The sequence below is a fragment of the Girardinichthys multiradiatus genome, chromosome 7, assembly GCF_021462225.1.
Source record: "Girardinichthys multiradiatus isolate DD_20200921_A chromosome 7, DD_fGirMul_XY1, whole genome shotgun sequence".
Lineage (NCBI taxonomy): Eukaryota > Metazoa > Chordata > Actinopteri > Cyprinodontiformes > Goodeidae > Girardinichthys > Girardinichthys multiradiatus.
Window position 1 is genome coordinate 2,973,733 of NC_061800.1, and position 14,413 is coordinate 2,988,145.

Below are 14,413 nucleotides of genomic sequence, written 5' to 3' on the forward strand. Positions count from 1 at the left end.
AGTCATGTTACACATTGTGAAGCTGCTAGTGGGGGACTAAGGCCTGCTTACTGTAACATCCGGAGGAAACCAAGAATAATCCTGGTCCTGGAATTACATTTCTGGGAGTTTGATGGCACAGGTTTTGCCACCATTTGGTTATAATAGGTATTATTGAACAAACCATGAAACACAGTCTGACAGTTACAAACCATGAAACACAGTCTGACAGTTGATAGTTCATCAGTAAAATCTTCTTCCATATTTTAATATCAGGACTTTTTTGTATCACCAGTATAGCAGGGGTTTATTATTGCACCCTAAACAAATACACCCAGTACTAGTACCACTGAGGATGCCAAAGGGAAAATGCAGATAGTTTTCATCTCACTTTAACTGATTGCTGTAGCATTCTATATATCAATGTTATACTTTGAGCTTCAAAGTGCGATGAAAGAAAGAAAAAGATTAAGTCAAATGAACCAGAAATAAATCAGAGAAAAGTGATTAAGTATTATTGATAAACCTCAAGATTTATTTAGATTTTAAAAAAAAAGAACCTCAGCAGTATAATTCTTGTGGTCTATAGGGTTTGGTCTGTAACATTAGGCACTTTCTGTTACTGCTGTAGCCCAGCTTAGGGAAGCCCATCAGGATTTCTTTGATCCCAAACATTCTTTGATCCCAAACATTGCATTTTATCAGTAGCACATTATCTACATATTCTACACCAATGACTGTTATTTTTTTCCAACTGACGTTTCTGCAGGAAAGCCTCAATATGCTGCAGCAACTAGGTTAAAAACTTCTATAATTTTCCTAGAAAGCCATAGCGGAAACCCATCTAACTTTATCATGTGTTTTTTTAAATTAGTAACATAATTTAATAAAGCTCAGGTTATTCATGTGTAAACAGAACTTGCTAGAAAAAGGTCAGCTGCCAGGGAGAACAGCTGCCAGTGAGAACAATGTATATACACACTTTTTAAAATTCCCCTGGTGGGAGGATCAGTAACTGATGACATCACAAGGGGTGCCTTCTGTAAGCAGTCCAATGCTGTCTCAGTTATAGTGATGGGTTGACAAGACAGAGACACACTGAAAGCCAGTAGCAGTAGAGAAACTGCTGGCCTTTCTCAGGATGGCTTTACCATCCTGATAACAGCTGCGTCTCTGGATGTTTCCCCTTGGGGGTGTGTGTTAACTGCACCTGCTCAGGTTTGCAACAGAGGTGACACGACAGTCTGACTTCAGACCAAAATAAGGGGTCCTCTTTTCAGTTTCATTATGGTGATTCAGAGGTTGCCACTGTGGCTGCTTTTTCTCTTTGCACCTTTTACTTTAAAATGATTTTTGATAGCAACACAGTTTCATTAATAAGACTGAAAAGAATTTCGATATATGAATACAATTAAGTAGCTTTTATCTATTCTCTACTCAAAGCATTACAGATACAGACAGACCAGGTGTTGCAGCAGCCAGTGCAGTCTCTTGTTTACTGTGAATGGTAAAGAGGAAACCCAAACTCATTAAATTAATAAAATAATGTCACAGGCTACTTATGCATGAGCATGCATAATGTTTTGCCATCTGTGCAATAACAGACCAGAACTGGCAGTGTAAACCTTGTTTGCAGTGCTTGTTTGGGTTGTGGCTGACATAAAGTCACAGATAGTAGACAGACAACAGGTATCAGGAGTTGCGTTTTTGTCAAAGAGTCTGATACTGATCATCTGAGAAACAAAAACACTTATTGCAGTCAATATCCTGTAAGGTCTCAGCACTGAACAGGGTAGGGAGGATATTAAATGTGTCTGTTTATAGTTTATGCCTACTGTATAAGCTGAATGAGCACAGAGAAAAGCAGACTTGTAAATAGATTTAAAGGCTTGGCACCTTGTGGGTCTCTCCTGGATACCTGATAAACTATAATATTCTTCAGAAAGGAGTTAGATAAAATCTGTTGAGCATGAATGCATCCTGACCACAGCACTTTGAATGTCTTGTTACTGAAAAGCGCTATATAAATAAACTTACCTTACCTTACCTGACCATTTGGTAACTATTATATTTGGTCTGCACTAAAAACCTTCCAGCAACAAATTCAGATGTGCCTAAGAAAACAAAACAAACAAATGAATATAAAATGTGAAAAGAAACAAATTAATAAAGGGCGCAACCTTTACTTAGCCAGCTCATCCTGGAGTCCCTCTGGTAAATGAAATAAATACCATCATTTACATTCTCTCTAATAAACCCATCTTTCAAATTACATTATCTCTGATCCTGTAGCCGAAATCTGTGCATCCTCATTAGAACTGCTCAGTCACACAACACATGCTCCTCACAGTGAGCCACTGCTAAAGATGCTGAATGTCCTATAAGTAATGGACTAAGACTAAAAATTAATCAGTCATTTGGCAAAATTTTTCAGTTCCATCTTTTATTTAGTTTTGCCATTTTACTTTAAAATGTGATTAACTGGATAAAATTTACCGTTACAACAAACCAACTTCTGCACATGACTTGGAGGCATCATAGTTGGGTTTGGTCTAGAGAATAAGATTAATTCTGTAATTAAGACCATTCCAGTCTGCCAGTCCAGAGGCACTGTCCCCGACTGCCACGCAATGTTAAAAAGTTGTGTCAAACATGACAGCTTCACAACATCCAGAAACTTGAGGTCCTCAGGGCGGATCTCATCCACCCCCAAAGCCCTGCCACCGTGGAGCTTTTTAACCACCTCGGTGACTTCAGCCTGGGTGATGAAAGAGTCCAGCCCCGAGTCCCCAGCCTCTGCTTCCATCAGGGAATGCGTGACGGCAGGATTGAGGAGATCCTCGAAGTACTCCTTCCACCGCCCGACAATGTCCGCAGTTGAGGTTAGCAGCTCTACACTGCCACTGTAAACAGTGTTGGCGAAGCAGGTGGGAGTTGAATAAATCCCTGACCGAGGGCTTCGCCAGATGTTCCTAGCAGATCCTCACTATGTGCTTGGGCCTGCCAAGTCTGTCCGACTTTCTCCTCTTCCAGCGGATCCAACTCACCATCAGGTGGTGATCAGTGGACAGCTCAGCCCCTTTCTTGACCCAAGTGTCCAAAACATGCGGCCGAAGGTCTGAAGAGACGACAACAAAAGTCGATCATCGACTTCCTGCCTAGGGGTTCCTGGTGCCAGGTGCACTGATGAACACCCTTATGCTCGGCCATGGTGCTCATTATGTACAATTCGTGACAGAAGTCCAATAATGAAACACCACTCGGATTCAGATCAGGGAGGTGTCACCAGGTCACTGTCATTTCCCACGTGGGTGTTGAAGACCCCCAGCAGAATAACGGAGTTCCCTAGAAGGGGCACTATGCAGCAGTCCTGAGAGGGACGCTAAGAAGGTCGGGCACTCCGCACTACCACTCGGCCTGTAGCCCGAAACAACAGTCCTGTCAGAGACCTGTCCCTAACCCGCAGGCGCAGGAATGCGACCGCCTTATCCACTTTGGTGAACCCCAACACGAGACGGCTGAGCTGGGGGACAACAAACTAACCCACCCCAGCCTGCTGCCTCTCCCCGCTAGCCACTCCAGAGTAGAAGAGAGTCCAACCTCTCTGGAGGAGCTGGGTTTCAGAGCCCACACTGTGCGTGAAAGTGAGCCCGACTATTTCTAGTGGATATCTCTCGACTTCCAGCACAAGCTCAGGCTCCTTCCCCGCCTGTGAAGTGACATTCCACGTCCCTTGAGCCAGCCTAAGCATCCAGAGATCGGGTCGTTGAGAGCTCCACCTTCATCCACTGCCCTATCCTCTTTGCACCGGTCCATCATGGTTCCCCCTGCAGGTGGTGGGCCCACAAGGGGATGACCCCGGGTCTCTCGTTCGGGCTTGGCCTGGCCGGGTCCTACAAGGAGCAACCCGGCCCCAAGGCGTGGGCGACGTCACGTGCCTCACTTTTGTGGTCCTCATGAAGGCGTCTCCTCAGCCTCCCTGGTAAGGCCTATGTCAGGGTATTTGAGAGGCGAGTCCGGCCGATTGTCGAAAATTGGCTTCAGGAGGAGCAGTGTGGTTTTTGTCCCAGCTTAGGAACACTGGACCAACTCTACACCCTCTTTGAGGGTTCATAGGAGTTTTCCCAGCCGGTCCACATGTGCTTTGTGGCCTGGGAGAAGGTATTCGACCGAGTCCCTCGTGGTGCCCTGTGGTGGGTGCTCCAGGAGTACGGAGTCGGGGGCCCTTTATTAGGGGCCATCCAGTCTCTGTACAAGCGGAGCAGGAGTTTGGTCCGCATTGCCGGCACTAAGTTGGACCTGTTTTCGGTGCATGTTGGACTCTAGCAGGGCTGCCCTTTGTCACAGGTACTGTTCATAACTTTTATGGATAGGATTTTCAGGTGCAGCCAAGGGCTGGAAAGGTGTCTGGTTTTTGGACCAGTGGATTTCATCTCTTCTTTCTGCAGATGGCTTGGTCCTGCTGGCTCCCTCTAGCCAAGACCTACCGCAGGCACCGGGGGCATCACAGCCAAGTGTGAAGCGGCTGGGCTGAAAATCAGTTCCTTCAAGTCTGAGGCCAAGGTTCTCGAGTAGAAAAGGGTGGCTTGCCCTCTTCAGGTTGGAGCGGAGTTCCTGTCTCAAGTGGAGGAGTGGAGGAGTATATTGGGGTCTTGTTCATGAGTGAGGGAAGAATGGAGCAGGAGATAGACAGACGGACCGGTGCGGCTGCCGCAGTAATGGGGATGTTGTGCCGGTTCGTTGTGTTGAAGAGAGAGCTGAGCCGAAAAGCGAAGCTCTCGATTTATCGGTCGGTCTACGTTCCTACCCTTACCTATGGCCATGAACTTTGGGTCATGACCGAAAGAACAAGATCCCAGATACAAGTGGCTGAAATGAGCTTCCTCCGCAGGGTGGCCGAGCTAGGAGATAGGGTGAGGAGCTCGGCCATCCTGGAAGGGCTCGGAGTAGAGCCGCTGCTCCTTCACATCAAGAGGAGCCAGTTGAGGTGGCTTGGACGCCTCCCTCGGAAAAAGGCCCAGGGTATGGCCCAGGACACTCTGGAGGGACTGTGTCTCTCGGGTGGCCTGGGAATGCCTTGGGCTCCCCCCCAAGGAGCTGGAGGAGGTGTCTGGTGAGTGGGAAGTTTGGGTGTCTCTTCTGAGTCTGCTGCCCACACGACCCGGTCCCGGAAAAAGCAGAAGACGACGAGTATGAGAAGTAAGAACTTTAATGTAAGACCAATGTGATGAAAATAGGACAATTTGTGTGTTTTTAAATAATATTTAATCTTTTACCTAAATATTATATAAAACCATATAATATTTAATCACAGGGGTTGATTGTATTTTGAAAGCCCATAGTAAAGCGCCCATAACTATAGGTTGAGAGCATGTTGTCATCCATCATGGCTTATGGATCATAGGAGTCATATTGTGGCTTAAACATGTGAAGTTGAAGTCTGAGATGTAGTTCTCTGAGAAAAGGTCCATCTGAGGGAATGAAAACACTTCAGAATCCACATCAGAATTTGTCCAAAGTTCATCCACATTTTTTCATTTTTCTTTTTTTTTTTTTTTATAACTATAAATATATTAAAAATTAAATGCACATCTGGCCATTAACCTTCAAAACGTTTAATATGATAAACTCTGTGAGAGCCAGGACAGGCTTCTTCTGGAGAGGAAGGTGAATAATATTTTTAATTTTTATTTCATTTTAGCTCACATTTACAAAGCCATGGTCTTCTTACATGGTAAATGTAGAAATTTGATTGAATTACATACTAAACACTAAACATTACACTGGTTGCTGAATTTTTCAGGTGGCCGCGATAAAAGAGGAGGACCGATTCTGACATTTCCCGCCAGGAGCAACCACGACCGAATAAAACAGGAGGAGCTGAGACGCCTGGTCACCTACTTGTCTACTGTCCCCAGGTATCCTCGGTCCTATTAGACATGCCCACCTCATGTGCTGGGATTTTTACTTCGGAATTTTAGTGAGACTGGCAGAAAGATACTAGAAAGAAGAAGTGGATGGTGAGTGTTGAGGGCTGTCCTGGCTGTAGTATCAAGTGCTTCTTTCTCTGCTGTCCCCACAGCAGATGGGGAGCAGCGTTTGATTTGCATTATTGTGAAAGCTGCACTCTTTTAGGCTCCGGCCACAGCACAGTCTTAGGGTGCTTGGAAGAAACAGAAGGTGCAATGAAAACTGATCAGAAACGCAATATGTTATTGGGTCCCATCACCAAATCAATAAATTCCGTTGTTCAAATCAATTCCATGGCTGCAGGTGTATGATGTTTGGTAATGAGAAACCTGACGGACCTGCACAGAGTCCGGACCTCAGCCTTCCTACGATTACCATGAAAGTAGATTCTTACAGATGAAGAAAGGAGACCTTTATCATCTGAAGCCCTGATTCCAATGCCAGAAAACCAGAAAGATGTTAACTAAAAAAGGAAAAACAATCCATATGCTTTCTTCCTGTACGTTTGCATCTGAATATCATACTTAGAATATTCAAACATTGGAAATATAGCAAACAGCAGAGAACACCAGATTCTAAGTAGTTTGATATTGGTTGATTTTAAATCTGACCAACACATTAAACATTCTAGATGGACACCATCGAGGAGAACCATTAGAGCTGCAAATGCAGTAAGTTTGGCATTAAAGCTGACATTTATTGGACACAGTAAACGAAACTAAGAAAACATAACAAATCACTTCTTAAAAAGCTAATATATTTCCATAATGTCCTAAATCTAGCAGGACAGATGAAATTCCTCAGCACAAATAGAACACCTCCTGGTGGTTCTGGATTTTTACCAAAGTTGGGTATCACCGGATTTTATTTGGGCTTAGGTTTTGCAAAAACTTTCATACTAAGGTTGCACTCAGCTGGAAAGCTCTTTAGAGATCCATTCAATGACATCAGGAAGTCTCACATAGAGTTGTTCTCTGATGTCTACTAAGGAATATAAGTGGATGTGTAAATGTCAAGATGTTCCTCAGTGCTATAACAAACAATTTTATGGCAGTCTTGTTTTACCACCTTTGTGGCTGGAACACAATGTGTCTCAAACATCATTTGATGCCTATCAATCCCTCTTTGCCTGCTCCCCATTATCGTGCTGTTTCCATGGTGATCAGAAGGGCCTGTGCCTGCCTGAGATTGGTTATAATAGATTTGCTGCTGTTAGATTAATATTAAGACTGCATGTTAGTGGAGGTGATATCAGCACATTTTTATCCTCTAAATAGCAGCACAGTATTTAAAGCCTTCTAGAGGTTATTCAGGTGACATGCAGATAAATTAGTCATAGTGGCTTACATGTCGATGATCAACTGCAGGATGATTGGACAGAAAATGCCAGTAAAAAAGCTAAGGTCTAAATGTCCGTTTAAAAAGATCTCAGGAACACATCTCAAAGGGATGTGTACAGAAACTAGGGCTGGTTAAAACTCTTTTACTGAGGGTTTTCCTGCCACTAAGTTTTCCAGTTTTTTCTCAGCTATGACTACACAAAGCGTAGTCATAGCTGAAAGTGTTTCATTTTGAAGTCCTCCTCTACCTCACCAACTTCAGCTGAATTTCACCTGAACTACTCCTAACATTGAAGCTCTTTGTGGAAAAACATGTTCTTCATCTCCTGGTGAATCATCCTCATCTGTTAGTTAGTCAAACCTGCCACGTTGTGCTTTAAGATGATTTGTGTGTCATTGCAGGCTTTCCTTTTGCATGTTGTGCTTTTGTTTTGTCATTTCCATTAGACAAAGGAACATTTTAGAAACATTTTGTTTGTAAATGTGTATTTTGATAGACTGAAACCACAAAAATGAATTAAATTATGTGTCTCTGACAGAAAAAGACTTATCTGTTCCACCCACACAAACATAAATTGGAGGATTTCGTTGAAATCTTCTCAGACGGGTCTAGACTGAGCTTTTTTCCTCCAGATAAGTTTGGTGTAAAAGACGGGATTAAGATGTGAAGAAGCACCTCATGACCACTGCAAAGATTTCTAGAGGATCAGGGATTTTGTTACATTTTCTCTTCACATTTTATTTTTTCCCACTGAATTTCAATGCTTATTGTATGTCTTAATCAGGGTCACAACAATGTGTCCATGTCTGTTAGTAACTGACCCCAATCATCTGAGGTTGGTCAGTGAGTCATCGGATCTTAACAGTCCTATTATGGTTATCCCATCAACGGTTCAGAAGCCTGGCATTCCCAGTCCATGATCCAAATTAAAGAAACCTTTTGGCCAATTGGTAAAACCTCTTCAAAAAAGGAAGAAGAGAAGTCTTTGAGATGACATATCAGAAGCAGCACAGTAGTTGAACTTTACAACAGGTCTGATGTAATAGTAGGAAACAGAGCAGCAGAAGAACTATGAATGGTCCAGCTGCTGCAGCAGACCCTCTCCTGCTCTCTGTTGTTCAGTCTCTGCTCCCTCTCACCTGCATTTTAATTCTGTTTCCCCCATCAGCGAAGACGTCTGTAAACGAGGATTTACTGTCATCATCGACATGCGAGGATCAAAGTGGGAGCTGATCAAGCCTCTGCTGAAGACATTGCAGGAGTATTTCCCAGCTGAGATCTGTGTGGCTCTCATCATAAAACCAGACAACTTTTGGCAGAAACAGAAGACCAACTTCGGAAGTGCAAAGTTCTCCTTCGAGGTTAGATAGAGCAAATGTGCATCAACACTGTAACCTTAGTTTTAAATATATTCATCTTGGTTATAATAATAAATAAAAAGGCCATCTCAATTGTTCTTTATTTGGGTAAAAATTGTAAAGTTGCAGTATGCAATATGTAAACTATTGTTGTGCCATGGCAGCAAAACGCTTGGTATGTGAACCTATAGTTGAGCAGTGCACAGAGCCTCTAATTTACTGAACTCTGTGCACAGTTTAGGACTGGAGCTCACAGATATTTCCTCAACTTAATAATCTGCCCATACGATATTAATATACACTGCTCAAAAAAATAAAGGGATCACTTAAACAACACAATATAACTCCGAGTAAATAAGACTTCTGTGAAATCAAACTGTCCACATAGGAAGCAACACTGATTGACAATCAATTTCACATGCTTTTGTGCAAATGGAATAGACAACAGGGGGAAATCTTTGGCGATTAGCAAGACACATTCAATAAAGGAGTGGTTCTGCAGGTGGGGACCACAGACCACTTCTCAGTACCTATGCTTTCTGGCTGATGTTTTGGTCACTTTTGAAAGTTGGTGGTGCTTTCACACTCGTGGTAGCATGAGATGGACTCTACAACCCCACACAAGTGGCTCAGGTAGTGCAGCTCATCCTGGATGGCACAACAATGCGAGCTGTGGCAAGAAGGTTTGCTGTTTCTGTCAGCGTAGTGTCCAGAGCCTGGAGGCGCTACCAGGAGACAGGCCAGTACACCAGATGTGGAGGAGGCCGTAGGAGGGCAACAACCCAGCAGCAGGACTGCTACCTCCGCCTTTGTGCAAGGAGGACCAGGAGGAGCACTGCCAGAGCCCTGCAAAATGACCTCCAGCAGGCCACAAATGTGCATATGTCTGCACAAACTGTTAGAAATCGATTCCATGAGGATGGTATGAGGGCTCACAACCCAACACCGTCCAGAACGCTTGGCATTTGCCAGAGAACACCAGGATTGGCAAATTCGCCACTGGCGCTCTGTGCTCTTCACAGATGAAAGCAGGTTCACACTGAACACATGTGACAGAGTCTGGAGACACCGGGGAGGGCGATCTGCTACCTGCAACATCCTTCAGCATGACCGGTTTGGCAGTGGGTCAGTAATGGTGTGGGGTGGCATGGCCCTCCAAAGAAATGACTGCCATTAGATAGTGAGATGAGATGCTCAGACCCCTTGTGAGACCATATGCTGGTGCAGTTGGCCCTGGGTTCCTCCTAATGCAGGACGATGCTAGACCTCATGTGGCTGGAGTGTGTCTGCAGTTCCTGCAAGATGACGACATTGAAGCTATGGACTGGCCTGCCCGTTCCCCAGACCTGAATCCGATTGAGCACATCTGGAACATCATGTCTCGCTTCATCCACCAACGTCACGTAGCACCACAGACTGTCCAGGAGTTGGCGGATGCTTTAGTCCCGGTCTGGGAGGAGATCCCTCAGGAGACCATCCGCCGTCTCATCAGGAGCATGCCCAGGCATTGTAGGGAGGTCATACAGGCACGTGGAGGCCACACACAATACTGAGCCTCATTTGTACTTGTTTTAAGGACATTACATCAAAGTTGGATCAGCCTGTAGTGTTTTTCCTCTTTAATTTTGTGTGTGACTCCAAATCCAGGCCTCCATTGGTTAATAAATTTGATTTCCATTGATGATTTTTGTGTGATTTTGTTGTCAGCACATTTAACTTTGTACAGAACAAAGTATTCAATGAGAATATTTCATTCATTCAGATCTAGGATGTGTTATTTGAGTGTTCCCTTTATTCTTTTGAGCAGTGTATATACAATGTGTGTGTGTGTGCGTGTGTGTGTGTGTATATGAATCCCACTAGGATGTCATTTGGTACACATGCAATCCGCTACTGGGTATGCAGATGTTTCCATTTGACAGGAGCTGGAAATGTCAAATATGAAAGGAAATACAGTTAGTAACACCGGAAGCAAACAATGCCTCATCAGACATATCAGACAGCATTGCCAGCAGTTGGCACCATCTGGTTGCGGTGCATTGTGGGTCTGCATTAGGATTTATGTAAAAATGGCACAGTAGGCTGATGGCGCGACGATGGCAGCCTCGGAGCTTCGCTCTCTTTTTGTTTTTGTATTTTGTGTGTTTTTATGTTTTTCGAGCCACAATCCTGTGGTCTCATTCAGTAGAGAGGAACTTCTCAACATCAGAGTCCTCTTTTGGTTTTTTTTCACCACCTTTCATCGATCTGAGGTTCACTGAGCTCCTGGCAAGCGGAGCTGCGGCTCTATATGGGATCCTGCGCCAAAAACGTCGAAGGGGAAAGCGTGCTGGCGCGCTGGTAAAACTCCGCAAAAGAGGACTTCGCACACCACTGCCTTCAATCCACCTGGCAAATGTCCGCTCTCTCAACAACAAGATGGACGAGCTGCTTCTTCTCACCGGTAAAAACAAGGACCTCCGCGGATCAGCGGTTCTCTGCTTCACCAAGACATGGCTGAGTGAAAACATCCCGGACCGAGCACTGCTGTTGCCGGACTTCCAGCTGTTCAGAGCGGATCGCAGCGCGGAACTATCGGGGAAGAGGCGAGGAGGCGGAATCTGCTTTTATATAAATGAAGGTTGATGCAGAGACGTAAAAGTGCTGGGAAAAACATGTAGTCCGGATCTGGAGTCATTTTCCATAATCTGTAAGCCGTTTTATTCACCGAGAGAGTTTTCCTCGTTTATAATAATCGGCTCATATTTTCCACCGCATGGCTGCACTTCTGCCGCGGAAAAACATCTTGCTGAGCTGATTACAGATGTGGAGAAAAAATACACGGACTCTTTCATCATAATACTGGGAGATTTTAACAGCGCAAACCTCTCAAATGAACTCCCCAAATACAGACAGCATATTAAGTGTCCCACCAGAGACAAAAACACACTGGACCATTGTTACACAGCTTTAAAGGACTCATATCATGCTGTTACCAGGGCTGCTTTGGGTTTTTCGGATCATTATCTAATGCACCTCATCCCAACCTACAGACAGAGACTAAGAGCTTCCAAACCCAAGGTTCACACTGTTAAGAAGTGGACTGAGGAATCAAAGCAGATGCTACAGGCCTGCTTTGAATGCACAGATTGGACTGTTTTTCAAACCTCAGCCACTGACTTAAACCAACTAACTGATGTGGTGACATCATACATCAGTTTCTGTGAGGACATGTGTGTGCAGACCAAGACCTTCTGCACCTTTGGGAACAATAAGCCATGGTTTACTTCACATCTCAGGAACCTGCGCAGGGAAAAGGAAGAAGCTCACAGCAGTGGAGATTGGGCGCGGTACAAGCAGGCCAGGAACAAACTAACAAAAGAGATCAAAGCAGCTAAGAGAAGCTACAGTGAGAAGCTTAAGAACAGCCTTTCTACTGACACTTCAGCTGTATGGACTGGTCTGAGAAACCTGATTGCCTACAAGAGCCCCTCCACCCATCCTGAACAGAGTCGTCTCCTGGCCAACCGTCTGAATGGCTTCTACTGCAGACATGACAAGAAGCCATTCACACCTCAAATCATCCCCTCTACATCCCATTCAGGAACAAATTCCCATAAAGCAACCAACCCCCCACCATCAGATCCTCTGCCTGCTAAAGATCTCCGAGGAAGAGGTAAACAGGCTCTTTCAGCGCATGAAAACAAAGAAAGCTGGAGGACCTGATAATGTCTCCCCATCATGCCTGAAAGCCTGCGCACATCAACTCGCTCCGATCTTCACAAGGATCTTCAACAAGTCACTGGAGAAATGTGAGGTCCCCTCCTGCCTCAAATGATCCACCATCATCCCGGTTCCCAAGAAACCCACCATCGTAGGATTAAATGACTACAGGCCTGTAGCCCTGACGTCTGTGGTCATGAAATTCTTTGAGCTGCTGGTGTTGAAGCACCTGAAAGACATCACAGGCCCCCTGCTGGACCCCTTGCAATTTGCTTACCGAGCAAACAGGTCGGCAGATGATGCTGTTAACTTAGGTCTACATTTCATCCTGCAACACCTCGACCGTCCAGGGACGTACGCCAGGATCCTGTTTGTAGACTTCAGCTCGGCCTTCAACACTATCATACCAGACATCCTCCACCAGAAGCTCACACAGCTCAACGTCCCAGCCTCCACCTGTCAGTGGATCAACAGCTTCCTGGTGGACCGACAGCTGCAGGTGAGACTGGGGAGCATCTTCTCCCGATCCAGATCAATAAGTACTGGTGCCCCCCAGGGGTGTGTTCTATCCCCACTCCTCTTCTCTCTGTACACAAATGACTGCACCTCATCGGACTCGTCCGTGAAACTCCTTAGGTTTGCAGACGACACCACTGTCATTGGACTGATCCAGGACGGTGATGAGTCTGCATACAGACAGCAGGTGGATCGGCTGGTACATTGGTGCGGTCAGAACTACCTTGAACTGAACCCCCCCAAGACTGTGGAAATGGTGGTGGACGTTCGGAGAACACCACCCTCATACACCCCCCTCACCATCCTCAACAACACTGTATCGGCCGTGGACCACTTCAGGTTCTTAGGAACCACCATCTCTGTTGTCCTGAGATGGTCTTCACACATAGACACTGTTCAGAAGAAGGTCCAACAGAGACTGTACTTCCTGAGGCAACTCAAGAAGTTCAACCTTCCACAGGAGCTGCTGGTCATCTTCTACACTGCCATCATTCAGTCTGTCCTGTCTTCATCCATCTCAGTGTGGTTTGGCTCATCCACAAAACAGGACAGGTCCAGACTGCAACGAATAATCAGGACTGCAGAGAGAATAATCAGAGCTGACCTTCCCTCCATCCAGGACTTATACAGGTCTAGGGTCAAGAAAAGAGCTGCCAAAATCTCTGCCGACCTCACACACCCTGCACATAAACTGTTTAAAGTTTTACCTTCAGGGCCGCTACAGAGCACTGTTTACTAAAACCAGCTGCCACAGAGACAGTTTCTTCCCCCAGGCTGTTTCTCTGATGAACATTCAATAGAGTACAGAACAACAGCATACAGATGTTGCGAATGCACCTTTTTTATTAGATATGTGTATATTGTACATTGTAAATTGTAAATTTGTATATTCTGTAATGCAGAATATTGCATTGTACATTGTATATTGTACATTGTAAATTTTAAATTTTAAATTTGTATATTCTGTAATGCAAAAACAGAACAAAAGAGCAAAGTGTACTGGAGGCAAATTCCTTGTTTGTATGTACGAACTTGACAATAAAGCTGATTCTGATTCTGATGTTGGGCCCTACGCAGTGTGGAAGAGTCCAACAGCTGTTTGTTGACATCATGCACCGATGTCACAGGGGATCTCTACTGCTTGGCACTCAAAATATAAATCCTTTGTTAGTGTGGTCTGTTTGAATTGACCAGATGTTCAAAACAGCCTGATCCAGCACACTGTTCAAGATGTGCTTTTCACAAATTGAATAATTCACACACCATAACTGTCTGCATACAGTACCACTTTACATTCAATTCGGATCATCCTTCTGGGTGCTTACTTCTCTTTCAGTGAAACTAAACATTTCTTTTATAGGCTGGCAGGATTAACTTTGAGTCTGTAGCTCTAATAGTACATGCAGTAGGTTTTAAGGTTGTCCAAAACACTTAAGACATTTTCCAAAGTCGGTTGAGTTTAAGCATGGACAAAAACAGGCATGGGAACAGAACAATCCAGCAGAGAGCAAAGAGGAGTCACGAACTTAAATAGCAAAGAAGACAGA

General features: G+C 44.7%; 1 protein-coding gene across 3 annotated transcripts in view; it reads left to right on the top strand.

Annotated features, from left to right (window-relative positions):
• Positions 1-14,413, top strand: part of kalrna (kalirin RhoGEF kinase a) — a 255,676-nt gene that overhangs the window by 76,971 nt on the left and 164,292 nt on the right. For all 3 annotated transcript variants that reach the window (XM_047369632.1, XM_047369633.1, XM_047369634.1), the window contains exons 3-4: positions 5,783-5,897; positions 8,459-8,651. In XM_047369632.1, the coding sequence (XP_047225588.1) occupies positions 5,783-5,897; positions 8,459-8,651 (308 nt within the window). The remainder of the gene's footprint in view (positions 1-5,782; positions 5,898-8,458; positions 8,652-14,413) is intronic.